Genomic DNA, 10,962 nt, shown 5'->3' with positions numbered 1-10,962 from the left:
ACATAGCATATGGTAGACAATCAATAAATCTTGAGTGGAAGGAAGAACTAATCAGCTCAGAACTTCCCCCACCAAAATACAACTGGTCTCCATGAGGGAAGGATATGTAGAGTTTAAATCCATTGCTTTGCTAACTGGGACAATGCTGTGGACTTCAGCCAGGGTCTGGTCTTTTGCTGTGATAAAGACCAGAGGTTGAGGGGAGGTTGAGCTCATCTGCTGGCCAGGAAACCGCCCCTACCTATCTTGGGCTGCTATCGTCGTCCTCCCCTCTGTGACTCCAGCCAGCCAAAGTGCCCTGCCACAAAGCATCAGAGAGGAGAGCCAGCCACCACCCAGAGGTGACAATAGGGCTCCTGTGCACTGTGGGCGGTCGGGAGCTCAGGCAAATGAGCCAGAGCACAGACAGATATAGAGGCCTGCAGACTGGCTGGGCTCTACTGCAGCTTCAGTGCTTGCCAGCATGGAGGGAAGCCTGAAGCAGCTCAGCCTGGGGAGGGAGCCTGGGGAGACAGGGGACAGTCAGGCCCTGGCTGAGCTCCAGGAGCTGGCCCTGAAGTGGTTCATGGAGACACAGGCCCCCTTCATCCTGCAGAATGGTGCCCTGCCCGCCTGGTTTCATGGATTCATCACCCGCAAGTAAGACTGCCCCTGTCCACATGGCTACACAGCCCACAGCCCCTTTGGGCTGAGCGTGTGGCCTGAGCATTCTGGAACCCTTGGTTCCTGCCCTCTCCCTGTGCTAGGCAGGGACCCCAGGCAAGGAAGAGGATGGAGGAACAGACTAAGGAGCATTACACCCTCTGGTAGCTGATTCTGTGGCAGAGGGAGAGGCTATGTACGAGGGGGATTGACCACCGCTCATGTCTAGGGTTGCTAGGGCTGAAAGAAGGCCAGGTGGGAGCAGAACACACTCAGCCCCACTTTGAATAACTGGATGGATGGCTAGAGGACTATATCATTTGTCACCGAAACTGGGAACTATTCGTAACTGAGCTAGGAGAATTGTCACAAATGGGCTGTCCCAGACAAACTCTGGTGCACTGTTACCCTAGGAATAAAGGCCAAGATGTGGGGGGTTGGCCTTACAGTTGGGCTGGATCCCCAAGTAGCCAAAGCATCAGATAAAGAATAAGACATTTGATCAGTCACCAGGTCCCGGTACATCCTGGCATAGAGCCAAGCCAGCGTTATGGCATCAACTTATACAACTGCACAGGCCCTGTGCTCAGGAGGAACCTCCACCCACTTTAATGCTCTCCTGTCTCTATCTTGAAATTCTTAATAATTTTTGAACAAGGGGCCCAGCATGTTCGTTTGGCACTGGACCCTGCAAATTATGTAGCTGGTCCTGAATCGAGCCCGCCCTTGGTTAAGTATTTGGTGAGAAAATGAGTGAGGGAATATCTGGGCTATGTACTGCCAAACCAGAAATCAGCTGGAATTTTCCACCATGCCTCCAAAATACTTGGCACCATGTAGAAATATCTGTAGCTGCCTGGGGCTTATGGGGACAAGAAGGGGGGTGTGGTGAGTCCCTGTGAGCTGCTATTGTGACCAGGCTTGAGGCATAGCAGCATGTTCTCCCTGCAGTACTCTTGTGTAGTGCACATCTCACACCACTGCACACGTGGTCCTGAGGGGAGGATCCCTTCAACCTAAAAATCTCCAGCTGTATGGATCCGTCCTTGATCCACAGCCATCAGGTGGAGAGAGTGTGACTTGAGTTGCAGCTAGTGTCCCTGCTGGTGAGGTTGCAGTAGGGAGAAAGGAGGTGCATGTGGCCTCAGGAACTTGATGCAGTCCCAGACTGAGTCTTGAATTTGCTCAATTGAGCCAGGGCAGACGCCAGGTAGCCCTGAGAGGCTGCAGACTCAAAGACCAGAGGATGTCCTCTGTCAAGGGCTGAAGGCCTGTTGTGCCCTGGGCCCAAGGATGTGGCCTTAGGGTCTAAGTTAGGCTGATTAGGCTACTATTTGGGCAGAGGTCCCAGCTAATGGCATGTTCTCTGCCCAGGGAGACGGAGCAACTACTCAGGGACAAAGCTCTTGGTTCCTTCCTCATCCGACTCAGTGACCGGGCTGCTGGCTACATCTTGTCCTACAGGTAAGAGGGGAAGGTAGACTCAGGCTCTCGGAACCAGCCTGTCCAATAGCCCACACTGCTTGACTTCCCCCAGGCCCTGCATCCCTTACTCCCTCCTTCATCCATTACTCAACAGTGCTCAACAGACACTTTCTGAGCAGCACTATCCACAGCCTTCAGTGAGGAGCAGGGCCAGGGGAGCACATTCTCCCAAAGGGAGGCTGGGGAAGGCCTCCCAGAGGGGAGCATCAAACCCAGAAGGAGGAGCAACAGCAATTTAGTAGGCAGAAAGGAGGGTGTGATTGAGGCTTAAGAGGGCATTCTGGTATACAGAACTGCATGTGCACAAAAACAGGATGTTATGGGAACCACAAGTGGCTAGGTGCAGCAAGACACATGGTTCCCGCCCAGAGAGGAGGGAAGGGACAGTTCAAGACAACCTTGAAGCCAGGAGTGGTGGCACACACCTGTAATCCCAATAGCTCAGGAGCCTGAGATAGGATTGCAAGTTTGAGACTAGTCTTAGCAACTTAGCGAGGCCCTAAGGACTTAGCAAGACCCTGTCTCTAAATAAAAAATAAAAAGGGCTGGGGATGTGGCTCAGTGGTTAAGGGCCCCTGGGTTCAATCCCTAATTTAAAAAAAAAAAAAAAGATAGCCTTGGATGCCTGGCTAATTCTGTAGACTATGACGGTGATGTGGGCAGAAGCCCATTTTATCCTTCAGGAAGCCTAGGCTGAAAGTGTCAGAGTGGCAGGGACCTATGCTATTGGCTGTATGTGAGATACTTGAGATCTGGGCTAGGGTAGGGCTGTGGGGATAGAAAGGAAGAGGCAAGGGGACAAGGACAAAGTCAGTGATAGTAACACTGAATCCTGACCCAAAGATAGGTTGGGTTGGGAAAGGCAAAAGAGAGAGAAGGCTCCCCTAGGCAGGGAAGGAGGCCAGGGCTACAGGGCAAACTTCAAATGCCTCAGATTCTGATTCCAAACTACCAAGTACCCAGACAGCCCCAGTTCAAATCCCAACCTTGAATAAGTCTCTTTTGCTTACTCCCTTGTCTCATCTGTAAAATGGGAATATTCTTATACCTATTTCATAGGATTGTTGAAAGTGTTTAATGAATTGATACATTTAAGAGTGCTTGACATAGTGCATGGGATATAATAAAGATTAAATAAATGCTAGTCATTGTTAAAATAGTTATTTTTATGCTATGTGCCAGACACTATGCTAGGCACTTTGAAGTATAATTTGGTAGTTTTCAAATGTTTTTTCTGTGTCTGGCGTGTGTGGGGGTTTTTTGTTTTTGTTTTTGTTTTTGAGTTTTTTCCTTCAAATGAGACCTTAGGCAGAATGCCAACTTATGAAAGAGATAAAAGGAGCCACTCAAAGAAATACAAATAGACATGGGACAGAAGAGAGTGCAGTCATGTTTGGTTACCTGATTTACAAGAGACACACTGCAATTCCTGTTTTCAATAATTAGTATAGGAGCAATGGGATATACAAATGGAAAAAAATGATCCCTACCTAATATCATGTCCAAAAATTAACTAATTCTGGACAGCTCATAGATCCAAAAGAGAAAAGCAAAACAATGTTTCTGGAAGAAAATAGTTATTTTCATAGGTAAATGAAAATGCCTTTGAAAATGGGATAAGCAAAGATTAAACAGAACACAAAAAAGTACTAAACGTAAAAATAAAACTTTGAGAAATTTGATTCCCTTAAAATTAAGAATTTCTGACAATTAAAAGATACCACTAAGAGAAGGAAAGGTCAAGGCACAGTCTTGGGGAAGTTATGTATTACAAAGCATATAGGTAACAGAGGACTCCTATCTGGAATATGTAAAGAACTCCCACAGATAAATAAGACAAAAGCAGACAATTCAATAAATAAAAACAAAATACTTGAATAGGCACTTCAAAAAGAAATATCCAAAGGCCCCTAAACGCATGAAAAAAAATGTTCAGCATCATTAGTTATTGGGGAAACAAAACCACAACGAGTGGCTGAAGTGAAAAGACAGATGGCACCAAATAGTTGGTGATGGTGCAGAGCACCTGGAGCTCTCATACTTGGCAACAATGTTAGAAAATGATTTGGCACAGTTAGGTACAGGTGCACCCTTGACCCATCAATTCTACACCTTGCTATAGTCTCAACAGAAAGGAGTAGGTATATTCTCCAAAGACACAAATGAGAATATTCACAGCAGCTGTATTTATAACAGCCCAGATCTGGAAATAAATGAAATGCCCGTCAATATAGTAAGTAGACTGGATTTTTCACTGGATGAAATACTGCACATAAATGGGGGGGGGGTGTGGGGAAGTAATTCAACACAGACGTGAATCAACCCAGAAAACATAATATTGGGTGAAAGAAGTTAGACACAAGAGAAATTTTGTATAATTTCATTTATGAAGTTCCATAAAGGGCAGAATGAATCATGGTGGTGGGGTCAGACGGTGGCTGCCATGGGGGCAGTGACAGGGAGGAGCCTGAGGCAGCCTTCTGGGGGCTGGAGAGTTTTTATACCTCCATCTACATGGCAGTTGCTTGGGTGTGTTCCTATATGGAAATTCATCCAGCTGCACATTTGTGATGTGTACACTTCACTGTCAGTTATTCTTTCATATAAAAGGAAAAGAAAAAAGGCAGGACTTTATAGGCTGAAGGGGGTGGTAGGAAATGAAACCCATGGTTTCAGTTAGTTTGAGGCTGAGTTGTAAAGGTGTAAGTTTGGATCTTTATTTGAAATTTTGATATTTTGCACATTATGGATTTTTGCATTCATTCTGATCTAAAATATTGCATTATTTGTTCCCTTGATGACTGAGTTTTTTGGTGCCCCTTTAAATTTTGTACCAAGGGCCTGCCCTAGTCCTGACCCTGACCTCCCTGACTCCACCAGAGAAGCTTAGGCACTTCCCAGGTCCCCAGAGCCCCATGGTTTGAAAACCTCTCCCCAGGTCCCTGAGAAGCACTCCCTGGCTCCAAGACAGAAGGGTAACCCCAGGTCAGGCAGGTCTGCATTGGATGGAGAGCTGGAGCCCCTCTCCTGCACCCAGGCCTGGAGCTTGGACCCCAGGCCAAAGCCAAGCTGCCTACGGCCAGCAGTCCAGACCACCCGTGTTTGTGTGCAGGGGCAGTGATCGCTGCCGGCATTTTGTCATCAACCAACTCCGAAACCGTCGATACCTGATCTCAGGTGACACCCTCAGCCACAGCACCCTGACTGAGCTGGTGCGCCATTACCAGGAAGTGCAGTTCGAGCCCTTTGGGGAGACCTTGGCTGCTGCCTGCCCTCGGGTAAGCACCCATTTTCCCTAGGTGAGGGTGGAGGGGCTGGGTGTCCAGGTGTGGGTGTCCATCACTTGGACACGTGCCTTTTCTCACCTTCCCTATTTATTGCCATTAAGGGGTACTCCATGTGGGGTCATGGTCTCTGAAAAGGGGAGAGTGTGGCAGAATTTTATCTAAGGTCAGGAATCTGGTGGCAATGTTTCAGTCCTTGCCAGCTGGGAGTGTGTAACCACAAGCCTGTTGTGTCCCCACTGCCCCCAGCCGGAGGACAATGATTTGTATGATGCCATCACCCTGGGCCTCCGCCAGACCAACCTGGGCCTGGAAAATCCACCCACACCTGCCACAGTGACCCCCAACAAGGCTGCCAGCCCCTGTCCCTCTGTAAAGCCCCAGATCTCCTTCCTGCACACAAAGAAGAGTCTGGATGTGAGTCCCTGGAACCCCTCTGAGGAGGAAAGCATGAAGGTGAGGAGGATTCTGGGCTGCCCAGGGTGAGGATGCTAGACCAGTGATGTGGGTGCCATGCCACAGTCAGGCCCTGAGAGGCCATGCAGGCCAGTTCCTTCAGCTGCAGAGGTGGGGGGTACCAGTTCAGGAGAGAGGCAGGCCCAGCTTGGAACCAGCCAGGGGTTCACCCATGCCAGGGCCTGCCCCCACCAGCGGGATTTGTTTCAAGCCTGGTCTTGGCTGTTTTCTCACGGACTCTGGGCAAGTTATGCAACCTCTCTGCGCCTCAGTTTACCATTCCTGAAGCTCAGATGAGAGAATGGATGTGAAATACCTAAAATACCTTAGTAAACTGTAGAGTGGGGTGCCTGTGGCCAGTACGTTTTGCCTCACAGCACCCCATGGGATGGACTCAGATTTCCCTCGGTATACCTCAGGGCTCCCACGCTCGCTGCATTCCATTCTCTTTAAATGTCCCTTCCCAGAAAGGCCCACTTGAACAGAAGAAACTCTTCACTTTCCCACCTGCCATCCTCTCTCTTCTCTGCTCTTCACAGCACTGACTGTGCTATGATGCCACATTATATTGTGATAAATTAGTAGAGTATATAGTACATAAAGTGCCCTTCCTTATGCTATGTAATAGAGCCTGTGTTGCCAGTCTCCAGATTAGAATGTCAACTCCCAAGGGCTAGTCTTGCTCACTAGAGTCCTCAGTGCCTAAGACTGGCTGGCACATAGCTGGTGTTCACTAAGTATTTGCTGAAAGGATACACCAGTGATGGACTTGGGGGTGGGCCACTCTGAGAGGGAACAGCAGTGAGTAGATGGGTTCAGGGGTTCTGAGGTATCAGTGGACCACACTGGAGGCAGGAGGAACAGGGTGACTAAGCTTTGGTGGGGAGTTGAGCTGGTAGCCCAAGGCCTTAAATGTCAAGGTAAAGACTGTATCGGAGTTCTCTAGCATGAGAGCTGGCAGGGACCCTGAATGTCACATCCCAACACTGGCATGTAACAGGTGAACTGAAACCAAGACTGGGGCCTTAGCTTATGAGAGAAAGTCCAGTTAACCTGAGGGCATCCTAGCAATGGGGTGCCTGTTAAGAGGTTCTCTGTCCTTCTCTCTCCAGACCCCCATCAGAGTACCCCCACTCCCTGAGAGGAGCACCTCCCTCCTGGACGAGTCTTTTTCAGGCCCCAATGACATCATCTATGCAGACCTGAAGAAGATGAACCAGGCACGGCTAGGCCTGGGCACCGAGGCATCCGCCAGGCATGGGCCAGTTCCAGCTGATGGCCAAGCCTGCTCCCCAGGTGGGGAGGTTCTGAAGAGACCTTCAGATGGAGACCAGAATAGACTGGATGACCCAGGACTTGCCCGCTCTGGGGTGAGCCCAGACCAGGGCCCTACAGCGTCTTCCACTTCCTGGGGGTTCCTTCTGGCCCCAAGTTCTGAGGCCCTGGGCTCTCGGGCTGCTACCTGGAGGCAGGGCTTTCTGAAACAGGGCCACGAGGCTCAGTCCTGCTCCCAGGGCAGCTCTGCGGATTCCTATGAGCTTGTTGGGACAGCAGGCTTCCTGCAGGAGGCCAGGGACCCACCAAACCAAGGAGGCAGTCCTTATGAGCAGATCCCAGCTTGCTGGAGTGGCCCAGCCAGGCCTCCACATTCTGGGGCCAGTCCCACATATAGCAAACTGTCAAGGCCCATGGACTGTGGCTATGAGAAGATCTTGGGGACCCCAGGGCTCCCAGAGCCTGGGAACACCTATGAGCAAATCCCAGCAGCCAAGAGCAAGGAGACTGGACGAACACACAAGGTGAGCTCCATGGGAGGGGTGGGTGGCTACCTGCCGTTAGGGAATACCTGATGATAGTAAGGGACCTATAGCTTTTAGGCACTGGCAAGTCAGAACACTTGTGTTGTCAAGAATTTTCTAACCCCGACATTCACCTAATGGAGAGAGTGGTGAGAGAAGCAGTTGCTTGATTTGGGTATAAGATGGGAGCCTCCATGCCCATCTAGGAGCTTTCTCTGTAGCAGACCAGGTTCTCTGCCCCTCTCTCTGTCACTGAGGGGGCTTGGAGCTCTGAGGGTTCAGTCATGGCTGAGCCACTCCTAGTTTTGTAACTTTGAGCAAGATAACTTCCATGGCAACTAGGTTGTCAGTTAACAAGATAAAATATAGAGTACACAAGTACATTTGAATTTCAGATAAACAATAAATACTTTTAGTATGTCTCAAATAACTGCAATTATTCCTTATTTATCTGAAATTCAAATTTAACTGGGCATTATATTGTTTGGCAACCCTACCCAGGATCTCTGTTTCCTGCTCTGTAAAATGGGCTGATCCTCTGGTTGTATCCAACAGCAGCTGCCCAAGTATAGTGCTACACATCTTCTCAAGGTCTGGACATAGTACAGAGAAGGCTCTTGGTGAATAAGGCTGTTAATTCTGAGGGTTTCTAATAAGGAAAAAGAGGAAGAAGTGGGGATCAGGAGAGCAGAGGAATGTGATCAGGGTGGGGCTAGTCCAGGGTTCCCAGGGAAGCAAAACAGGTCCCCGAGTCCTCAGCTCCAGCAGCATTCTGCCTATACCTGGCAACGGTGGAACCAGAGTTCCTGGGCACAGCCTCAGGCTCAAGCACTAGAAACCCTGAGAGACACCCTGAGATCTCAGGTGAAAGGCCTCCAGGGAACCCCTCTAGCAACTCCCTCAGGGAAGGCTGAGCCCATGTTCCCACACATAACAGCCTCTGAGGTCCTGACCCTCCTGGGCCAGGCAGTGGGTTGTCCTTTAAGGACCTCAGAAGCCACATCCCATGTCTGCTGGCTGCTGTCCCATCTTCTCCCAAACCAGTGGCCCTAGGTCAACTCCTCCCCCAGTCTGCCTCACCAGTGCAGAGCCAAGGCCCTAGTTGGGGTAGAGAACTGGGGTTAGGGGAGACAAGGACACTCAGGGAGGTAAGCTGGGCTTTATTTACCATATATACATATATATATATATATATATATTTTTTTTTTTTTTTTTTTTTTTTTTTTAATATACTCCTTCCTCTCTCCCTTCTTAGTCAGAAGAGGGTGAATCCTTCAGCCCAAACTGGAGGGCTGAAGGTATGAGTTTCAGGCACTGGGAAAGGCTTGTGGAAGCAATCATCAATATTCCAATATGGCTCCATTTCCTGGGTTTGGGCCCCCAACCCCAGGCCAGTGTTGATGGGCTGCTGAGCTAGGGTCTTTCCTCCCCTATTTGGGGACCCTCAGGTGCCAGCATCTTCTCCTTCCTTGCAGCCTGACAAGCTCCGGAGGCTCTTCTTCACAGACAAGAAGGCTAAATTCTGAGGAGGGCCTGGCATCCAGTGAGTTTCCTGATATCCAGGCTATGCCAGGGATTATTGCAAAGCTGTCAGCTCACCTGCAGGTGGCCCTCGGATTCTTAAGCCCAACCAGTGGCTCAGAGACACAAAATAGGTGTCTATCTACCTGGAGAGAGGTGGGAAGGACCTTCTAGCCACCTGCAGCTGCTGTCTGTGTCCTGCTTCCCCAGTGCCTCCAGTCCATGCAGAGAAGGAAATAAGGCCAGAGAATGGGTACTGGTCAAAAGCAGGGGTCGGTGCCCCTATTTCTGAGACGAACATGCAGAGGGCTCAGTACCTCAGCCCACTTGCCAAACGTGGCAGGTCCTGCGCCAGGACAGACATTTTCCTAACTGACTGAGTGACATCATGCAATTGCTCTTGAGAACAAAACCAGTTCCCCTTCTCAAGGACCTATTAGCAGGACAGAGGGGAGGGCTAGGAGCCACATCCTCTGCTTCTGTTCCCTAGGGACCAGAGCAAGAAGCCAGGGATGTGGTTACAAAGACCCATCCTCTAGGCCATGGCTCTGACCCTGGAGCAGGCCAGGCTCCCAAGAACTGCCCCTCAGCTCTTCTCTGTATCCTGCTTTCATTCCAACCTCACTGTGCAAGCTGGGCAGATCCTAAGAAGTACCCAGTCCAATCCCTTTGTGCTGCAGATGAAGAAACTAAGGCCCAGACAGGAGTAGGCCACTTGGCACCACAGAGGTGGTCAGGGCTTAAGCAGATAATTCTTAGTATGACAGGGTCAAGTTTAGGGTCAGCCTGAGATTCACTGCTGGGTGACATCTGGAATCAGCCAGTGGTCACACAGGGCTACCTAGTAGCCATCCCTATGTGACCAGATCACCCTCACTTTCTCTGCCTTCAGCCAGTCCTGACCATTGGAGTGGTTCTTAGACCCCACCCATGAGACCCAGCTCCAACCTGGTGACCCTATCTCCAAGGAGCCCTCAGGGCCCTGCCTAGTCACCAGGTCTGGACACAGAGCACTCAGGTTTCCTGCTCTGGTTATTCCCTTAGGCCAGGCTAATTCTTCCTGGGATTCTTCCTGTTTTCTCCTAAATCCTTCGTCACCCATGTGTCCCCACCTCTATAAGGGTGAGCAACTGGACAGTTGTCCCCCTCTGCACTGCCTCCAGTAGAGGCAGAGACCAGAATTGACCATCTCCAGGTAGAAAACCACAGGGCCCTCTCCTCCCCATCACAGGCCCTGGGCAGATTTGATTCGGTGCACATTTGTAGGGAAAAATCTGTCCTTAGGGGCACTTGGCTATGTGACTTCCCCCTCTGAAAAACAGGGCTATAAGTCCTTACTCTGGGAGGAGGAGCCGAAAGCAAAGGCACTAGCCCTGAGCCTCACACGTAGTGGTGTTCCACAAACGTTAGCCAGAATTATTGTTATGAGAGAACTGGAAACACTCCTCCCTATCCTTTGTGGCTCACTGGAAGACATGAGGCATGGGTGTGGTACGCATTCCTCCCGAAGGCACAGCTCTGGAACCAAAGTCAGTGCCTGAAGCGAGAGGGCAGCATATAACCTTGGGAGGCAAGGCACTCAGTGGGATTTCAAGGACCAGAACAGATACCACTGAACACTTCCTAATGTTGGCAGACACCGAGTGTGTGGGACACAAGAGTGTTTTATTACTAGGAGTCACATACACCAGTGAGGATTCCATGTCATTGGGGAGGTTGGATGGGGTGGTGTTCAAACCCAGGGACAGACAGGGACAGAGCCCTTTGGACCCACT

At 50.0% G+C, this 10,962-nt stretch overlaps 1 protein-coding gene across 1 annotated transcript; it reads left to right on the top strand.

Moving 5' to 3' along the window:
• The first annotated feature begins 314 nt into the window (after positions 1 to 314).
• On the top strand, positions 315 to 10,874 carry SH2D7 (SH2 domain containing 7). Its single transcript, XM_079129381.1, has 6 exons — positions 315 to 639; positions 2,017 to 2,106; positions 5,240 to 5,405; positions 5,661 to 5,867; positions 6,980 to 7,666; positions 9,142 to 10,874. The coding sequence occupies exons 1-6, from the start codon at positions 464 to 466 to the stop codon at positions 9,190 to 9,192; spliced, it is 1,377 nt and encodes a 458-aa protein (XP_078985507.1). The 5' UTR covers positions 315 to 463; the 3' UTR covers positions 9,193 to 10,874.
• The last annotated feature ends 88 nt before the right edge of the window (positions 10,875 to 10,962 follow it).

The sequence above is a fragment of the Sciurus vulgaris genome, assembly GCF_902686455.1.
Source record: "Sciurus vulgaris genome assembly, chromosome: 2".
NCBI lineage: Eukaryota > Metazoa > Chordata > Mammalia > Rodentia > Sciuridae > Sciurus > Sciurus vulgaris.
Note: the sequence above shows the minus strand (reverse complement) of the source record. Positions and strands in the feature narration are given on the sequence as shown.

Bases quoted from the DNA above. Each gene is read 5' to 3' on its own strand.
- SH2D7 (XM_079129381.1), top strand. From the start codon at position 464: ATGGAGGGAAGCCTGAAGCAGCTCAGCCTGGGGAGGGAGCCTGGGGAG. The intron at 5,406-5,660 runs GTAAGCACCCAT...CACTGCCCCCAG, and splicing joins TGGCTGCTGCCTGCCCTCGG to CCGGAGGACAATGATTTGTA. The intron at 7,667-9,141 runs GTGAGCTCCATG...CCTTCCTTGCAG, and splicing joins AGACTGGACGAACACACAAG to CCTGACAAGCTCCGGAGGCT.